The sequence below is a fragment of the Melanostigma gelatinosum genome, assembly GCF_949748355.1.
Source record: "Melanostigma gelatinosum genome assembly, chromosome: 12".
Classification (NCBI taxonomy): Eukaryota; Metazoa; Chordata; class Actinopteri; order Perciformes; family Zoarcidae; genus Melanostigma; species Melanostigma gelatinosum.
Window position 1 is genome coordinate 9372224 of NC_136645.1, and position 21293 is coordinate 9393516.

At 41.7% G+C, this 21293-nt stretch overlaps 1 protein-coding gene across 1 annotated transcript in view; it reads left to right on the top strand.

Annotated features, from left to right (window-relative positions):
- The window catches only part of LOC306785418 (E3 ubiquitin-protein ligase NEURL1-like), a gene marked incomplete at its 5' end in the record, with an annotated part of 30017 nt that extends 11862 nt beyond the window's left edge, over positions 1–18155 (top strand). Inside the window, 3 exons of the mRNA XM_079279785.1 lie at positions 8729–9445; positions 13755–13934; positions 14396–18155. Of these exons, the coding sequence (XP_079135911.1) occupies positions 8729–9445; positions 13755–13934; positions 14396–14640 (1142 nt within the window). The 3' untranslated portion in view covers positions 14641–18155. The remainder of the gene's footprint in view (positions 1–8728; positions 9446–13754; positions 13935–14395) is intronic.
- Positions 18156–21293: the final 3138 nt, after the last annotated feature.

Sequence of the window (21293 nt, forward strand, 5' to 3'; positions counted from 1 at the left end):
CTATTGTCAACTTTTTAAGTTTGTTGTAGAAGCTCCAGAAATCAGGTCACCAAATAACTTGCAACAGTCTTCAGTTTCATTTCCCTGAAGCGAGACGCATATGGGAATGCCGTACCTTTCCCCTGTCAAAGTAATAATGCTTCCTTTACACATGTCTTAACACAATGCGTTTGTTTACGGGACGACTCCCGAGAGACCACAGCATCCACCGTTGTGTACAGGTATGATGGATTCCTTCCAAGGTAGATAAGCGGAGCGAGTCAACGGCATCCTTTGATGGATGCAAGATGCTCTACTGGGGGTTTGTTTGCTAGAGGTAGATGAGTCACTTAATCACTGACAGACTGGTAGTGATCCGTGAGACCGGCATCAGCTAACATCATCTGCAACCTGTCTCCCTAGTCATTAGAGGAGAATCCAAAATGGCTGCCGGACTGTCAAGAGGCTGCATGCATCTCAGGTGATTAAGAGGACGGTGTTGACATCAATCATGTCTGTACATGGCATTGCAATGCATTAAGCCTGTAGAGCATCATGCTGGGGAAAACCTGGCGCTGTATGCCTGTCATGCTTACTAACATCCTGAGAGACATCGCTAACATTTCCACCTCGAGGGACAGAGGGAGCGGTTTTGAAAGAGGGCCCTGGTGTTTTTTAATACAGTTTGCATAGATGTCGATTTTGAGCCGTGTGAGTGGCGTGGCTCTATGGATGGGAATGAAATTTGGTCAATGAGAAGTACGATGGGCGAAAAACACAACAGACACAACAGATGGTAGCCTAAATAGACAGCAACAATCAAGGGGATGATGCCAGTCCATCATACAACGGCGGTTAGAGTGGTGATATATGGTCATAGAAGTAAAAATCCACACACAGTGAGCACTTTTTTGATGAAGCGCTCCCCGGTGTCCTGCCAGCGCTTTTCTGCCGCTATAAACGCTATTTGGTCACATGCCCTCTGAAGCAGTAACCAAAGAATATTTTGTATAAATTTTCATACTCCTCATTGTTAGTCTGTCAAAAACGACTGATCAGTTAATCAACGTATTGTTTTACCTCAAACCAGCATGCTAGCATTGTCATTGCGAGCATGTGTTCAGCTAAAGCACAGCCTCTTAAATCTCTTTAAATGCTGAAAAGCTCTGTGCTGCACAAACATGTTGGGTTGTCTGAACCCGATTGTGCCGTACTTTCCTTTCTTTGTGTCTATTTTTGTCCGCGTTCTCTCTGTGGGCCTAACGCTCACTCACTACAGAGCTCACTTATTGTTTCACTTGTCAAAGCAGATTACGTGGAGTTCCACAGGTTTTGATTTGTGGATGAAATGGTTTTAAATATAGCGGGGTCAGATTGGTGCAACCTGACGCAAGCGACCAGAAATACAATGTCTGGGTGAAAAAAACAAAAGGAGGGCTATAAAACATCAAATATAAGTACAACTTTAAATGCTGTGTTAAACTGTGTCTTTAATCACGTTTATTACACTGAAGGTGAGGCCCCTGCCCGTTTCCACAGGCCTTCATAAGAGAGCAGAGCTCAACTCGTTTGTTCATTTTGATTGATGAAGACACACGATAAGCCTGAAGGGGTTGATTACCCTGAAGTACTACAGATGGGACTACAGATGAAAAATAGCCTTTTGGCTAACTGCCACATTTGGAGAAATGTTTTTATTAATGTGCACTGTCCCGTTCAAATAAACCAATAAATAAAATAAGTACTGCAAATGGATGTTGTAAAAATATGTTCAATATCTGGTCGGTTGCTTCCTGCAAAATGCTCCAAAAACAATAAACTGGGAATTCAGCATCTGAATCTGTCAATTATCAGTTTCCTGCCAAAGGCAAACAGCAGACATTGAGGGAGAAAGGCAGAGAGAGATGCTAAATGTCCATATTATAAACATTTCATAATTTCCTTGAGCTGAATTCTTTTGGCAGTATTGGACTCGAATCATGAATCATACTGCAGCCTGTCGCTCTTTTTTTCTCTCTCTGGCTCTCTCTGTGTGCTGATCACACCACAAGGGACTGAACATTTAAACCTGATTATCGTCTCATTAACATTTTTCAAGACTGTGGACCCTGTCCCAAGTTCCCCTCTTTTGGAAGTTACTGAAGCCTGCAACTTATCTTCAGGTCAAGAGAACCAGTTCGGCCCACGTTGATACCTTTGTTGGTTAAAAATTGTGAGGCTGGAAATAATTGCGGACCAAAGCTGCGGTAACCTTGTCCATTTCTAAGTAGGTACATCATCCCTCTTAGCTTTCCCACCATGTTTGATGCTGAAGCTGTAACTTTGCTCCTCGGCCAAGTCCTCAGTTCCTTCCCAGGGGCAGCACAACATAGCTTTACATGCTAAATCTAACAATATCTGTATCGAGACTACTTTCATTCATTTTGGGAAAAAAACAAGTGTACTGAAAATGCCAACAGTCATGCTACAGTCACATCATTTTTGAGTGTCTTCTTCTACAGTGCAGTATTTTAATTGCCAAACGTGATGTTTTTTAAATTTGTAATTGCTTGCAGTTGTTCCATCTTGATTGGCATCTGCAGCTGCGCACTTGGAACTATATCCTGATGATAGAGATACATAATTATAGCGCATGAGTCACCTTTTTTGTGTACCAACTGCCAAAACAATGTACAACAAGGATTAGAGTGCAGTATTTATACAAGGGGTTGAATCTGGATGCAGATAGATAACCTAAATTCCAGGGCAAAGGCACTTTAGCGTAGTCCCTTGTTTTATACATATATTTATAGACTAGCATGCCTTAATACAAAGCTGCGACATGTTTGAATATATTGAAGATGTAAAGATAAACACATTGTGGAGGCAGGACTTCAGGTTGGGAGCTGAACAAGTCTTGTGCAGTACGGCCAAGAACATTGAAGAGAAGAACATCTTAAATACAAAAGTTGAAGCTGATCAGTTCACCTTTCCGAAGATAATAAGCCAGCAAGAGAAGAACGTTGGATGAAAGCAACCATGGTAACGCTGCCTCCGAGGCTGGTACGAGTTTAGAGCAAAGAAAAGAAAGAGCCAAGAAATCACTTGAAAAAATAAATAATAAATAAGATATTCACGGACTCAGTGAAACATTGAAGGGGGAATTGTCTTTGCCATTGCATTTAGTTCAGCATGTGGGCTAAAACAAATATTAAAGCCAGCTTACAATGCTTACTTACAGTTTCTGGAATTTATGCTAAAAACAGAGCTGAGAGGAACTGCAGATTCTACAGATAATGATCTGTGTACGACACGAGCGAAATCTTTACCTTTACACAGCGTTGTCCATTGCTCATGTTAAAAAATAAAAAAAAACCTTTTGGTTTTAATGTTATTGCTCAATCAAAAACTAACCAGGCTCCTTAACCTCCTTCCAAATTTCATAATAGATTTTTTGGATTTTCCTTCTAGAAGTTAAGTCATTCTGTCAGACAGTTGGTTACAATGAAACCAGAGGCCCCGGTATGAACGAAAATGTTCTTTGGCCGAACATCTGCCAGCATGTACACATGCGGGATTTGGTTCTGTGTATTTATGTGAACTCTGTTTCAAGTGATCTCAGTGCTTGGAATTGATTTGATTTGTTGAACCAAAATAAATGCTGCTGGACAGGCCATTGTGCCTCAGCTGGGATTTAATCAACCCAGATGGAATCGAACAGATTTGCGGAGAAATCAAAATAGAAATCGTAATGGAGCCTGTCAGGTTTAGACCCTGGAAGCCGAGTTGTACAGAGGGAAGCCTTCTGAGAGGAAACTAATCACTTTCAGCTGAACAGTTTGGTCCCAGTGAAGATATTAATGTGTACTTTGTATTCTTTGTGCAAATATGTCTGTCTGTGCAGTTTTCAGAGAGGGTGTTTCAACCAAAACAATGAGATGAATCTATAACTGGAGAAATGTGTCTGAGATCCGATTGAAACACCAAAAACACCTCATCAACACTCAAGACATTAGATTTTTAAACGAAAACAAAAAAAAGGATTCAAAGCAGGGTGCGTGAAAGTGCAAGTTGTTTTATGCATGCACTGCAGAGACACTTTCTTTCCACAATCACGGTCCGAACCTCAGAACCATCTGCCACTAAACCAAAGACTCGACTTGATCTCTCAAAAACGCCACGTATGTGGCTCCTATTGCACATGGCATCTGAGCCACTCAAACTGTTGTGCTTCACCCCGTGTATCGATATCGTAGCGCTCGCCCCTCCTGCTTCACACTCATACACTTGTGCCATTATCTTGAGTGGGATACCACTCCTTAAAAGCTCATCAATGCAGATTTCCCCTTGGAGCCTGTTCTTGTTTTTTTTCTTCTCTGATAAGTGAAAGCCTCCCCCCCCTTCTTCCCACAGCCTCCTCTCTCATGACAGATGACCTCACTCATTCTAGACAGAGCCCTGGATAGGCCTCCTAGGCATGCATACTTAGGGAAAATCCCCAAATGCACACAAGCACACAATTGGTGCAGCTGACCTTGTATCGCGGTTGGAACTTCACTAAAGCCCCCAAAAGCTTCCTAATCCTGTTCCACCGGGCCAAGGAATCAACTGAACCCTCCCTCATCTATTCAGTACCATGCCATTGTCTAACTGGGAGCCGTTCAGACTAAAACGAGGGTAACATAAAAATGTAATTATTTTGATCAAAAACCACTTTCCTGTAATACATGCAGGCCTCTCTTAAATGCATTTCCAGATGAGGTGGAGAAAGGCAATTTGTGTGAGCAATGTAGCATCTTTTTAACTGCATTAAGTTCGTTGTAATTGCGGCATGTTTTCCTAGTGAAACAGGTTGCCGGTTTTTCCAGTTATATCCAGGACGTCCCCCTTTGTCAACATCATGTTCACTTCCCAGTAACTGGTTTTTCCGGATCTGTTCTGACGGTTGAAACTTTCTTGAATAGGTAAACCTGAAACAGGTAGAGGGATTTGCTGCAGGTGTATGTTTTGTCGAGGGTGTGTACTTACTTCCACAGAGCCAAGAAATTTCTCCCATTATGTTCTGGCAAGAATGATTCTTTTTTCCTCACAGCTGCAATGCGTAATAAAAAGGCAAAAACAACGAGGTCAACCATTGACCCTGCAGAACAGTGTCAGTCTGGTATGTGTTCCTCTATTTAATCAGAGCTTTCCTCCTGAGATGGAGTAGCTGGAGCTGTTCAAAGACCACTTCATTTTACTCGGACAATTTCAGGCATGCACTTAATCACGTCTGTATAGTTTTTGTGCCTGGGAAAAGTAATTGAGACGTTGCCTTGCTATTCAAAAGTTTCAAGGACTTTAAAATTTCAAAAGTTGAACATAATCACCATTATGTTCATTGCATGCTGTTGTAAAACCATTGAAGCATCGCCAAATCTTAAAAGTTGAGCTAAGCTGCAGTTATTTTGCTGTGAGTGCCCGTGTCTAATTTTCGAACATAACTCAGAGGACCAAAGACAAGACTGCACCTGTCGGTGTGTGCGAGCGACATTTTAATGAGTGAACAGTTTGACAGGAAAACTTGGCTCAAGAGTGAAAACAAAATGTGTCTACACCCCGGCTACAAAAGGATGAAAATATTGCCGTTTGAATATCTCAAGTCTGTGGTTTCCAACCTGTTATTTTGTCAGACGTATTGCCCAGGCACCAGATGAACCCAAGTTACCCTTCACCAGTCATGGTCCAAATTAGAGGCTAACCTTTTTTTCCCACGGGTCACTGGATTCCCGTGGGATTCACGTGTGTGGCAGTCAATTTCACTACAGTGGAAACCGCTTATATGGATCAAAAAGCTTGGGACAGAATCATTCCTATACAAATATAGAATTTTAAATTATTTTTCTTCTATGATCCCTTGCGGTAACCCGTCTGCTTTCCAGCTGGCTACCTGAGGCTATGTGCTGCGTGCACACTGAAATCATGAAAAACAAAAGCAATTTTCGCTCAAAGCTTGTGACTGCCTAAAACGAGCCAATGAGCAGCAAAATGTAGTGTTCCTCAGGCAACATTGTGTCAAACACAGAGTAACAGCCAAAACGATTGTGCATGTGGTTGAAGCCACGTTTGAAACCGCTGGACTGTATTTTGAAACAGTCAGTAGAATTAAGTAAATTAAAAATGACTTTATATTTCTGCAATAAATATACAAATGTCAATTTGATGATAATCTCCATTGCTAACAATCTCCAAAATAGAAGATTCCCACTGTATTCCTCATGTGACTTGGACGGGACAGGAAACAAAAAGGTCAACAGGAAAGGGTGGTGATTATATATATATATATATATAGCATCACAGTCACCAGTCTCAAATATAGCAGATTCTTTTCGGCACACATGCACGCCTCTCCAATAGATAGATAGTTTGAGACACATGTAGAATGTACTGTATGTATAATAGGCCTAAATTCAGTGTAGAATAACTCTTCTTTGATATGGAAATACTATTAAAATATGTTTACAATTTATTAAATTAAATCTTCCATTAAAGAAGTGTATGCTGTCAATTTGAATTCTTAGAAAGGAAACTGACCAAAGAAAATTGCAATCATGGAATCCCTAGTTTTTTTTAATGTAAATTTAATAACTTAGATTTTGTGACTTTTCTTTTCATACAATCTTACCGCACATTAGGAAAGTTAAGGCTTTAACAATTAGCCATTGCCTCTAGCTATTTTAGCCATATTCAGATAACTGTTTCATCTTCTGTGCTTGCTAATAGTTTAATAACTTTTATAGCGGACTCTGTATACGAGTATTTACACAAATATTTTAATCATTTCGTAATTTCCATTTTCTCTAATTAGTTGGGCTCACAATATTTCCACATACCCCCGGGCGTACAGGTTCCCAGAATGCGTTTTCTGTTTGAACAGGACTGTGTACTTCTGCTCTGTGCGTTTGTTTTGAGAGCAGTTCTTCACCTCTTGTCATGCAACCATGAATGTTAGTTTACTCATGTCACGGAAGATAAACACCGCGTATTGTGCATTTCATCTGCGTAATCTCGCTGTGTGACTCGAAGCTTTTTCACATTTGTCACAATTCTTTCCCAGACTCCTTATACACCAAACCAAGGAAGAGATCATACATATTTATGTGGCTTATCTTTCATCGTTTTGTCTTCTTTTATCTTTTGTAAATTTTGTTTTTCCACAATAGGTCGAAACCGCCTTGTACAGTAACGTTGCTATTCTCCTCACGGTTTGTTTTGACTGCTGCGCCACTCAAACTGTGAACCGCAGGAAGGCGCAATAGCAGGAATAGAAATTATCTCTTGCAAGCCCAAAGTCGGCTAACTTTGCCTTGAAGACGATAAGGCTGCTAATAATAAGAGCCTCAGGCTTGGTTGTGGACACTCTTGACTGAGGAAGTAATTAAGTTCAAGCAGTTTATCAGTGGCTGGCCGGAGATGTGCTGTCTTTGTGTGATAAAGAGGAGCTGGTGAGGTATGCCCCCTTCTCTCAAGTGTCCACCCTATTTCTCATCCTCGCCTCCTCTGTCACTTACCAAAGGGGAAGCCCAAAGCAGATCGAGGCTGAGAGCCACACATCTCAGCCATCGTGTCAATCATCCCTCGGCCTGTCCCTCCCCACTCGCCTCAAATGTCCAATCAGGCTAATTTTAACCCGTGTTGGAGGGCCGTGTTAAATATGGCAGCATGTCCTTAAGCGTGCCGCCATGCAGATCCTTTTGTGCAGACTGTGTGCACGGAAAGACTTCCTGTTTTGCAACGATGCTCCTATGTGGCTTCTATTTTACAGTAAGTAGAATTAGCATAGGAAGGGCCATTTGTGAGAGAGACATGATTAGAACGCCTTTCCCTTTTGATGATCGGAGGAAACTAAAAAGAAAGCTGCTTTTAGCCTTCAGACACATAACTTAAAATGTTAACTGTGTATGGAGGTAGAATACAGTCACTGCTGCTGAGACAGTTTGTTATGTAAACAGCTAGGACTCGTGGCAGTTCATTTCAGCTATTTGACACCCACAGAATACCATTCATACGCTTTTAATCCTTGAGAAAGACTGAAGGTAAACTGGCTTCATGAAAGAGTTTTTAAAATCCTGCATGTGGATTAAATTGCCAATAATAATGTCTGCATTTTCACAAACTTTCATCTTTCAACTGTGGTAAAACGCGGAAATAGGAATAAGAAATAAGATAAGTTAGAAAATGCGGTTTATTATTACAGGACTCCGAGCTAAAGAGAGTGGGAGGCTCAAACACAGCTAAGCTTTTTTTGTCTTTCAGTGGCTTCATGTGCATCTCTTATCCTGCAACGTTACATAAAGCTGTTACGTCTCTTTTACTGGGAGCTAGCCACTGGCCGGCAGCCACATTATGCCCCCACTTAAAGTCACGATACATTTCTAAGTATGGAAACGTTGACATATTTCTTGACATTGTTGAGCCTTAGTACGGAGAGTGCATTAGCATGAGTACATTATAAAGCAGAGGAGCTGGAAGGCACCATTTCTTGAACAAAGACAGGTCTGATGAACGAACAGCAAACAGACAGTGAATAGAGCAAGTTGTACATGGGAACATGCTAAATACTTAGTACTTCGATTCAATTTGGTTCTCTGGACACTTGGAAAGACAGTAAATGGAGATTTGTGTGACTGTATTAGCCACAGACATTGATTCAGATTGAATCTTTCTTTTCACACCACGACAAACAAACGAGTATAAAACATTCTTGTGTGTGTTTTTATTCCCCCCCCAGACAGCGAGATGGTGACCCTGGACTGCCTGCGTCCTCGTTCTTTTGCTGCGGCCCACCGGGCCTCCATTCAGCGGAACGGGGATGACCCTCGCCTTTCCATTAGCCTGTGTGACCTGAGCTTGCAGCAACAGGAGATGCATCTGGAGGAAGAGGATGAGGAAGAGGAACGGCTACAGCGCTTAAGCTCCGCCTCCTGCCATGTGCCCCAAAACTCTCAAAACTCGCAGCAGTGCTCGCTGCTGCCCAGCCATTTGGACACTGATCTGCACTTCCACTCGGTGCACGGCGTCCACGTCACCGCGCTGGACAAGCACACGGTGGCGCGGCTGGATCACCGTGGCGACGAGAGGACCCTGGCGTTCACCAGTCGGCCGATGCGCTGCTCAGAGACCGTGTTCGTGAAGGTGAAGGCGGGAGTCACGCGGCCCGGGTCTCTCTCTTACGGTGTGACATCATGTGACCCGGCCACCCTGAGGCCCAGTGACCTCCCGTCCAACCCAGAGTCCCTGGTTGACCGCAAGGAATTCTGGGCCGTGTGTCGGGTGGCGGTGCCGCTCCACAGCGGAGATATCTTGGGCTTTGTGGTGAACGCAGAAGGGGAGGTCATGATGAGCCATAACGGCATCAGTGCAGGGATGCAGCTGTGTGTCGATAACTCCAGACCCCTCTGGATGTTCTACGGTCTGCACGGCACCTTCACACAACTCAGGATTTTAGGTACGAGCGCACTACACTTAGGTTGTGTGTTAACTGCATAGAAAGCTTCACGATCTTAAATCTGTTTGGGAATGCAATGCAAACCGTATATTTAAATGTCAAAATACGGTTATTATTCCCTCCAAAAACAACTAGTCCTCAAACATTAGTAAGTGTTTGATGACTAGTTGTTTTTCTTTTTGTTTTCATTCATTTCAGTCCCTTCTTATTACTGTTCAGAGTCGTGTCCCCCAAGTTCTTGGACGCAACTCAAAGGGAAAGCAACAAACTAAGATGTTAGCCTTATTGGTACAAGAAAAAGTACATACACAGATCAATATTTCATATTTGCATTCGTTTTAGCAATAGTTTGACTTTTAAATCAAATCACGGTTCAAGGAATTTGAGCATGTTCCATAGATCTTAACACAATTTCCATTCAGAAGTTATTGCAGTCTGAGATCCTTCAATGACCTTTGCAGGCTGAATTCCCACTCGGCCGAGTCATGAAATAGTTTCCCCCTCCTTAGCCGTGTTGTCTGCTCCCTTGAATTTTTTATCAACTCGTATCTCTTGGGAATTTACATTCTACGCCCTCACAGCTTGCATATGAATGTTAACTTTGTATCCTTCGTTGAAGTTGAGTTTCTGTCAGCGCCGTTCGATTCCAGCAGATTTCACACAATGATACACACCGGGAGTTAATCATCCCTGGATGTGGGACAGGATGAGAACATATAATGTGTAACGGTTTCAGGAGCTGTTCAAAATGGTAGTTTAATGTCAAGCAGTGGTTGTACGTTTTGGTATTATTTCCTCACCAAAATAATTTCTGGGTTCTTTTGATTTTGAAAGTGAAACCATGTTATGAACCACACTCAGGCTAAAGCCATGCTTTTGGTGACGTGGGAAACTGTTTTTTTGTTTGCCTCCATGTGAAGATCTTTAGATGATTTTATTGTCTATTTCTGCACAACACATTCTTTGTATGTCAGCAATGTTGCCCTAGTTTTGAGAATTTTAAAAGTCTCCGATATCGCAAGTTTATTTTCTAGGACATTTAACACATCTTCAGCAAAAACTTAAAGAAGCTTCACCACATTTTGTGCAAATCCAATGCAAGCTTGAAATATTCAGTACGTCTCACCCGGTTTTTAAGAGTTCTGCACTCAAAAGGATTTTAAATTCTCCATTCTTCATAAGATGGAGCTCCAGCATTTCTTCGACTTAGTACAATGACTGAAATACTGCAGAGTGCTTTTGATTTGTGTGCAGTCGCCGCAGATGAAGAATTCATCTTAATTCTTTGAAAACAGGATTCCTCCACCCAGTGTTGTCGTCTAGCTAAGTTAGCCCTCTTTCTTTTTTTACAGTTAATGTATTACTGCAGGCAAACCTTTCTAAGAAAGTGATGTTAAAAATACTTTGGTTTGTTAGAATTAGTCTAAATTCTGTCTCAGTTTTTCCTCTCTTTCATGTAGTCAGTCAGACCAGGGCTGAGGAGGTTATTTCTGTCTTGCGTGGGCTCCCAGCAGCCAGCATTATGCCTCAGGATGGGGTCGTTGATAGCTCCTTATGATGCCCTCCATATGCATTATTAAAATGTAATTGCAAAGAGGTTTGAGATGCTGGGTTTTCCACCCACAGTTTGTTCCCTTAACACTCGTCCGCCAATCATCTCCTTTTTCTTACACACCCCCCCCCCCCCCCCGGACCCCCCGGTGGCACACGCCGCCCGTTCTTCGAGTCATTAACCACTCCAGCAGTGGGGAGTGCATTTGTGACGTCTCTGCTCACCCACTCGCTGGAGCCCCATGCCACGAGTTGCCATGGAAACAGCTAGCCGGTGAGGCAAGTGACAGTTTGTCATGGCTGGGTGTCGCCGAGCCTGTGAAGTGGAACAGATGGGAGTCTGTTGCTCTCACATAATCGTTTTGTCCGTGTTATCTTTATAATTCCATGCGAGATATTTGGAATCAATAATGACCTTTGGTGGTTGTGTAATCTTAAAGCTGCTATGATCAATATTTTTTTATATGAACAATTGATCAAATTTGAAAGGGGGTCACGCTGAGTGACAAACCTACAGGGAATTATCACCCGACTCTGAAGCTCCCTTCAGCTCTACGGAGCTCCAGTCCTCAAATTCATTCACTTGCATCGCTCTTATCGTTTTCGGCTCCATCAGGAAGCTGATTTCAGTGATAAAGCTCCAAACACAAAGACACAGTTAGCGGCTAGCTGGTGCCCAGAGGGAAGCCTTTAAGCTAGCTGCTTAAAAGACATATTTCCCAGAGCAAACATTCTGGATTTACATTTACTAACTCAACAAACTCAACCCTATGAATACTAGCGTTGCTCCATAACCAGTGTTGCCTGATCAGATCCCAGACCAATCACAACTTAAAACCGTAAAAAAACGATTACACGCGCAACTGAAAACACATCACAAGCTTCACATATCTGCATCTAATAACCAAATAAAAAATGTATAGCATAATTAGGCTATTGCTACCCAAAAAGAGTGCAGTCAGAAACCCAAATGCTTGTGTCAATGTAAATGATGGCGACATCATGGTAAGTAGGTCCTCTGTTATCCCCAACGAAGATTTAATGTCATTCTAGAATTAAATGAGATAATATGAGTCTTATGCCTAATGTTGCAGCCTAAATTTCATCTAGCCCAACGTAATTTTTCGCCACCCAACTTACTCAAAAATAGCTAAATTAACCGGAAACCAGCCCGATCTTGCAACACCGTCCGCAATTGCTGAATGTGTAAATGAGCAACTGTTTGCTAACAAGTTTTCCACGTCGGCTCAAAAAGTTATGTTCGTGTTGTGTTTACAAGCTTGTTTCTGCTGCCCCCAAGTGGCCAAAAAATGATTTATTGCAGGTTTAAAACCTGAACAACAGATTGCTTATTTGATAAGCAAGTGTTGAAAGCCACCACATGCTCAACCACAAATAAGTCTGCTGTACTAAAGACAGTCACATACTCAAACAGCCAGCAGTAAATTCATAATGAAAGGTATGCTTGATGAAAGGGTCTATGAATAGACATGCAGGTTTTCCATTCTGCCTTATTAGAGTCGACCAAGACATTTGCTAACAGCCGGGCTGCCACATGGATCACGAAGTAATGGAATGGTGTGTAAATGCTACAGTACGACTACTCGTCTGTGTCCACTTTAAAATATAATAATATAAATAAATAGAGGACTCTCACAAAAGCCCGTCTCAGCAAAGTGGTACAAACACACTGATCTCAGCACTAAACTCAAAAGCACACCGATTATGGAAAGGTTTTTGTGTAGATTACCAGAGGACCTATATTCGTGCATATTTTGCCACGTCTGTTGATTCTTTAAGCAGCAAGTTGTTTGTTGCATGACTAAAAAGCTACTATGGTTTGTTTACGTAAGCTGAAACTGAGACTGCAGTGGTTGGAGTGGTCCAAAGAAAATGCACGACTTCAGAGCACGTAGCTCGAGTTATGCAACAAACTGTATGCATCTTTTTTGCTAACAATAGACCACAGAAATGTGTCTTATTTTAAACCAACAGTATTTTTTTATTTCAGCAATTTCTCACCATCTGTGGTCCTTTTTGTAGTCGTTTCTCCACTCAACACAGTCACTGTAGGAAAGTTTGGACAAGCAAATTGTGGTGTGTGTGTGTAAGGATGTAAACTACCAATATTAGATCATTTGACACATGAAAGGACGGCGATGCCAAGTGAGCGGCCAGCCCGACAGGGTGGCAATATTTCTGCCATGGTCAGTTGAAGGACAATGTATAAACAACAATGCCGTGTTCCTGCCAGGCAGGCCGGATCAGAATTTGTCTGCCAATATGAGAACTGATGCCAGAGCCGGTGGGTATGGGGGAGCGGATCACACGGGACAGACAACAGATCGTCTGTGAAAGCATTTTGCACCCTACCCAGGGGGGTGGGAGGTGCATGGCGTCTCCGACGAGACTACACCAACTCATGGGCTCCAGACTCACTCACACACACCCACACGCAGACGCTGTGGCCTCACAAGTCATCTGCTTGGTAATTGAGATTTAATGTATGTGTGAGAGTGAGAAAGCGAGAGAGAGAGAGAGAGAAAGAGACACAGTATCAGAGATGCAACAAGATATTCACTCACCTCCATTTGCTAATTATCATCTCTGAATAACTCCTCAGAGTGTGAAAGATGAAATATTTGATTCCCAGTTCTGAAAGCATTGCATTTGGCTCTTTTTAACACTTACTTTCATAGATTATCTGTATGCTAGCGAAATCTTTGTTGTGACCCAGATGTCTATTCTTTGCCTTCAGGCTCATCTCCACACCCGGACCCACGAGGCGTTTCGGTCCCCAGCTCCCCATCTTGTACACCCAACACCCCCACAATGCTCGGCAGCGGCAACTCCGAACCAAACCTCAACACTCCCTCGAACATCAACCTCAATTCAAGCCTCAACTCCAGCTACTACACGGCCTTTTCCTCCTCCACAGGTTTGTCCAAGTGTTCCACTTTACTTATCTGTCCATCTTCTCTCTTGCGTTATTCTCCCCCCCCCCCCATGGGAATTTCTGTCCAGATGTTTGTTTTCTTTTTTTATGAAATTGATTAAAATGCAGACATGCAGGAGGACAATAAAACAGCCGTGACAATAAAACGATTTTAAATAGAAAGCTGTGAACCCAGACTTCACTCCTGTTAAAAGCTGCAGACAGCACGACAGGAAACCTCCTGGCAGATAATGGCAGCACAAAAAAGCTTAATTAACAGAGAAAAACAGTAGGGATGGTACTAACAGCTTAAATAAAAAGCCACACTGGATATATGTGTCACACATGCGAGTGTAGCAATACAACTACAGTTGTCTGCCTGAATTGCTTGGGGGCCTTCCTCCAATTTTGGGCATTTCCGAGTTCTCCCTTTCACACATCTCTAATGTTTTCCCTCTAAAAAGGTACAACCCCAAGCTCTCCATTCTCCAGCCACCCAGAGTCCCCTACCTTCCCATCCTACTCGGGCTCGTGGAGCGACGAATGCACCATTTGCTACGAGAACGTGGTGGACACGGTCCTCTACGCCTGTGGACACATGTGTCTCTGCTACACCTGCGGCCTCAAACTCAAGAAGATGGCCAACGCATGCTGCCCCATCTGCAGGAGGACAATCAAAGATATCATCAAGACCTACCGCAGCACGTAGGCTTGTGTGAAGACAATGTGTCGCATCGTCAGGTTCAGCTCAAGGTTTTCGAAGCCATGTAAGACTTTGTAAAGTCGGATGCAGCACAAGTGAAATCCCCGCTTGTTTGTGTGTGCAATCCTGCTCAGGTACTCTACAACAGGACTTAAAAACTCCATTAAAACATTAGAGATGTGTTATGGCTATAATGCACATCCTTGGGGTATCTCACAGTTCCTGCCTATGGCGTCTCACAGTAAGGACCAAGCAATGAGGTTCATCATAACGTGTGATCAACAGAAACAATATGTGCAGGTACTGCAGATGGGACCCTGACCTGCTATTGTCTCGTGACTCAGTGATTTGTGCATCTGTTGAAGAGAGAGTAATCTGAAGAGGCATCTGTCCTACTGCCTGCAGAGTAACCCTACATTCTGCTGGGGATAGTGTCGCTGCTAGCTCGTTTTAGAAGATGTAAAATAGTCCAGAAGTGCGCAAGAAATAAGGAGAATAAATATGTGGTCTCACCAGAGTGCATTGGGTCAAAAACTGTTGTTTTAGGGTAAGAATCAATTCTGTGAGTTAGGTTCAATTGGACATTTCCTGAATGCTTCCAGAGGCCAGTGAGTTTTTGGTGAAAACTTTGCAGGACGTCTAAAATAAGCCATTCAAAAAAAGAAAAAGAAAAAAATCTTCCTCCTGCAATGAAACACAATGCAATGCCTACACCTAAAAGGGTGAAGAATAAATAAATAAATTATTTTGTTGAATATCTTACTACCTGCTGAAAATTCAGGCAAGGTGAGATTGTGCAAAGGGTAAAAAAAAAAAAGGTGCGAGTGTTGTCACCATAGAAGGTCACGCTCGAGGTGAAAGAGGCTGTAAATCAGTGAAGAGGGAGCGAGGGAGGATGTTGTATGTTTGGGACAAAGACAGGGGAGGAAGGTGGATACCTTTTGGTGCGTGTGTCTGCACATCGTTTCAGTGCAGAGGAAGTGTTTGCCCACTCAGGCACACCCCATACATCAGAGCTTTGTATGAAAGCAATGTGAAATGTGGGACTTGCATGAGTTGCATGTCCCGCTTCTTGGCGGCCTCGGTGAGCCGGCTGGATGCTGCAATTGCACAAAAGTCATTCAAATAAACATTGGTGGGCAGTGAAGTATTTTTAAAATGCTGAACGAGCACATCGGGATGACGACTCAACCTCTCCATCGTCGCAAAAAACCCCATGAAATCCCACTTATTAGTCACGGATGGCTGTGCTTGCTTCAGATTACACACTCCTCTTTCATATGTACATACAAATTAAACATGAATATTTGCTTTCAGTGGTAACGTATTTCAGCACACAGTCTTCAAGTGGAAGAAGAAAGAAAAAAAATCACTTGAGTGCAGTCAGTGGCAAGGATGTAGCTTGTTATTGTGGGACATTGTGAGACGCTCATTTGCATATCAGTTTCTGCTCTTCATCTCGTAAAAGCAAACTCCAAGGACATTTTCCCTCGACCAATCTCGTGCGTCTTTGAATTGCTCAGAAATACAAGCTATTTTCAGGTGTTATTTTGGCCTCGCTGAAACATGACTCAGTGATTTGTTAATTAGTAAGTGCTGATTTGTTTTTCCAAGGTGTTGAAGCTCGTCATTTTGCCGCTGTGGTGGACAATTAGCAGTTATGTCGTACAATATTTGAGTTTTCTTGTGTGCCTTTAAAAAGAGAAGTCTGAACACACTTCTGGTCTGTTAAGGCTCCTCGCTGTGAAATCCAGGATGTTCATATTTATCTTATAGTCATTCTTAGATGGTTGCGACGTCTCTGGTGTGAGCAGGTTTAGCCACACAACCTACAAATACAAACGGTTCAGTGTGCTCAATATCAGTGTGTGAAGTCATTCACTGCTAAAGATGAAATGTTTGAATGTCGCCTTGTCCCCCCCCCCCTGTCACTGCATTGCATAATACTGGAATTTGTTGTGCTTGAGATGCTCAGCCTTTTATATTTCTAACTTTTTTTTGTTTTTCTTCCTGACCAAATATGACCTAACAGAAATCAAATATTTGTGAAACATTTCTGACAGAAAAATAGTCTAGATGAGTGTAATATTAACTGTACATGATGATTTTTTATTTATTTTGTCAATACTACTATAAAGAATTATCACAGTTTGTGTATAAGTAGGGCTATAGTTTCCAAAATGTAATAATAGTGTTTATTTTATTGTTGCATAGTTAAAGATTATAAACCTTTCTTCATCTGACATGCTCTGTGGATCTGTCGAGCTGATTTTAACTTCAAGGAATAGTTTGACATTTGGGGAGCTACGCTTATTCACTTTCTAGGAGAGTTAGGTGAGAATATTGATACCTCTCTCCAGTACCACAGAACATACTACTGAGTAGTTCTACTCAAGTACTGTACTCAATAAGTTATGTGTACTTTGCTTAAGTATTTCCAAATGATGCTACTTTACACAGGGGATATATTGTATTTTTTACTTTTTGCTTATGACACAATTGCACCAGTAAGAATTATTGCAATATTCTATGTGATAATATAACTCTGATGGGAGTACTTTAACTTTTGATACCTTAAGTGCATTTGATATTTCGGTATTAGCATAAGTTACAACTTTTACTTAAAAACAACCATATAATCACTATTTTTACAATAACAATGTATCAAATGCCAGTGAAACAGTTCTAAAAACGAGCAAGCTTTAACATGTGAATTGGTGCATGTTGGATGTGCTTGTAGGCAGATTTTGTAATCTTTGAGTTAGGGGTGTAAATCAACTCAGTCAGGTTATTAAATTCTTTCTTTTGACAATGATATGATCCAATTTTGATTTGATTGAATTTAGGGGCCTGCGATCGATACGAGACGATATCATACGGCCATTTAACACAACCAGTGACATTTATATCAACTAAAATATGATTTGACAATTATATTACTGGGCTCTGTAGGAAGGAGGTGCGCTTCGACAGAAATTGGTGACAAATGTGCCACATGAATGTCAAAATAAAGGCATATCTTAAAAGATGATTATATTGATGTTCTCACTTTGCATTGATGATATTGGATCATTGAATCCATGTATTGATCTTTGCACCACTACTCTGGACAGAGCCAGACTAGCTGTTTTCAGTCTGTGGCTACTTGCCGGACAAGTATGAGAGTCGTATCAATCATTTTATGTAACATTTTGCCAGAAAACGAATAAGCGTATTTTCCAAGATGTCAAACGTTTCCTTAAATGTCATATAGGCTACTAAATTATGCTATTAAAGAGAATAAAATGTGTAAAGGTGGCATTGGTTACCAATTAGTTGGTGAAAGATATTAATTGTTCAGGCTTAGGCTAGTTTGTCCGACTTGTGCATATTTAAAATTCTATCTTGACTTTGTGTTGTAGTGAAGCAGACCTGCGTAGTTCCCACATACAGTATGATCATAATTCTGACAGTTTTTCAAATGTGACCAAATGTTTGCTGTCCAAACAAAACAAAACCAAGTGGGCATTGTGCATTTTGGAACAAGAATCAGCTCATAAGTTTGGGTTCCTTTGCTTGGAATTTATATTAGTTGTTTAAAAAAAACACTTACGGTTGTTGAATTATGTTCAGTTTGATAAATAAAGTTGAAGTCTGAATTACTGGCTTTTTTTCTTGTTTATTTTTCACATTGAGCTCATACAGCTGTTCTTTATGTACAAGAGAAAGCCTGTCGCCTACTTCGGTTCTTACATTTGACTCGGATTGCAATAAAAAGTTAAAACTAACCATTTCACAGCTATCCCTTATTATGTTTTCTTTTGCACAGCAGGAAACAAGTCAATCTGGCACGAAAGATAGGGAATGAGAGAGCATAAGTGCCATTGTGTTTTCCCAAAGCGTGCATGGTTGACGTAATGTCTCATGCAAGAAAATTCAAAGTAGACAAAAGTTCGAGAACAAAAGGGCAGCCATCTTTAACGGAACCACTCGCCGCAGTAGTGCACTTGACTAACACGCCCTCCATATACTATATGAATAACAAAGGCAGGGGCTTTTAGTAAACTGCTATAACTCACAGAGGAACTGTTTAGAGTTGTGGTATGTAGACCTGGCCAGAGTGAACATCATCGGTTATTTACGAGCCCGCGGGCTTGGCTCTACTGCAGCACTGTTTTATGCGGCACGAAGACAACCCATGATGTCCGGACATGAAACAGGCAGCGGTGGCTGCCGTTCATGGCCAAGTGTTCTCAAAGGTGCGAGGGTAATACACCAGGATCTGTGACGGTGACATGAATACAGTCTATCTTACTGGTGTCTGTGTACACACAGACTTTCCACTCAGACCTCTCAGTGAACCTGGCTGCCGGCCTTCTGAAGGCTTAAGGGCTTGGAAGACTCGTTTGAGCTGCGGTATCTCATCTGGACAGCTGTTTGGTCAAACGCACACGCCGTCTATTAAGGTATCGAATTTGTATTCCAAAAAAAAAAAAAAAAAGAGCGAGGGTATCGATTTTGAATTCCAACGAGACATCCGACAGTCAGAGTTTGAGTTTGTTCCTCTGTTCTAGTTGAGGCTTTAAGCTTTCGGTGTTCAGCGTGATGTAAAAATCTTTTCCTCGGGTGAGATTTGCAGTGTCGAGGGAGAAGTGCAATTATATTTAAAAGTACAACTTTGTTCACAATACAAAAGCTATCTCAACCCTACATCCTCTAATTAGGGTTGATGAAGACAGAGTTGGAAGGTTACTGTGATGCTTTGCTCAATCTGTAATGAGAAGCTGAGTGCTGCTGCCCTCCAGAGGCCAGAAGCAGCTCTAGCACCTTACGGAGAAACACTCAAAGACAAAATCATCAGCAATGATTTAATAACGAACATAGACTGGTTACTTCATAGTAATGCTCACAGTTTTTCAAGGCAGAGTCAACATGTTTAATTTGTATCTTTTTTAAAAGGTGCTGTGAAAAACTAAATGTACAAAAACCTTCATACTTAGGAACCGGCACTACATTTCAATAGCAAAGAATGCAGTCAAACCGATTGTGTTGTCTCGTTCTCAAGAGAGACATGAGGAAACGTCGTGGTCACAGACAGAGAATATTTGGTGGCCAGGGGCCAACGGGCCATGGTTAATGTGGAACCCTGACTTTGTATTCATATATTACATTTTTTTTCCTGTTTGGTATAAATAATATCAATTTGTCAAAATCCTTTTGACTCAAAGTCTACTTACTGCAGGGTTTTCCCCCAGAGCTCCAAATCACTTCGTAAGTCTTCCTCAATATGCTCAGATGTCAGAATACTATTTCTAAGCTCAAGAATGAACTTCCACACACGATACATTACACTCATTCACAACAACCTGTGACACAATGGCTGACACATCACCTCCACATTTTATGTTATAAACCTCTCGAGGGGTCTTTATCTCACCTGCAACATGTTTCATTTCCTTTTCGCTCTTTCCAACGCCTGCGATTTATTATTTGCAATAAACACATACGCTGCACATGAGTACACCAAGCAAGCAAGTACACCAAGCAAGCAAGTACACACACACACAGCCAGCAGACGAACATGGTATAAAGATGATCAACGGGCATCCATAGCTTCGTTCCAAGCCAGCGAGTGTAGTGCGAGATCCCAATGGAGGAAACAGCCAGCGGGATGGACATATTTCACATTGAACTCCTGTAGGCTGTAAATCTTATTATATTTCAGGCACCAAATCTAATATATAAAAAATGTGCAGTGTCTGACAGTGGAAAACTGCATCAGTGTTTTGATTTGGTGTTCCTCTGATCATAACTGAAGGTGACAATTTTATGGGCTACAACTCCAAGCTTGTAAACTTTTGCTGAGTCAGTTAAATTAAGCAGCCCAGTGAGCACAGAATGAAAGCCAACTAAACCAAATTGCAATTTGTATGCGCAGGTTCTCTTGAAGCAGAAGCTGCTAGATGAGGCCAATCAAAGTGAATTGCACCACTGTGCGGCTCAGCGTTACGGGTAAAACAATGGAAGACATGTCAGGCAACCAAGTGTGATGTAATTTATTTGCTTTACAGCATCCAGCTGTTCAAACACTCATCTGTATTGCATATGGGCAGATGTTAGTTTATTCTGGATATAAACACATGCAATATTGAGATCTTCTCCTTATTCCAATGCAGAAAGCTTTTAATGCAACACAACTAAGACACGCAACATAACCAGTGATTACGGCCTGCGATATGTTTTAATGACATTGTTTATTATACGCCACATTAACTTGCAATTAATTCAGCAGATGATTACTCACATGACTACACAAAACACCACATGTGGGGCATTAAAGTCAAAATTAATTGATTTTTTTTTTTTTTTGGGTCTGCTACAGCATAGATTTGCTGTGTTCTCCGAGAATAAAATAACCGAAACAAAGAGGGAAACAGTTATACATTTTGGTTTCATGATGGCTAAAACAGTAACAAAAACCAACATCCGCTTCCCTGATAAAGTCAATTTCTTATAACAAACGTGGACAATCATTTCGTCCTGCATCTGCGCCTGTTGAACGAGTCACCAAACAAACATTCACAGGGGGAAATGAGCTGCTGACGTCGGTTTGTGGGCCTAATAGTCAATTAGCTGCTCAGCTGCAGCACTTTCAACAGTAGTCTTACCTGTATAGGTCA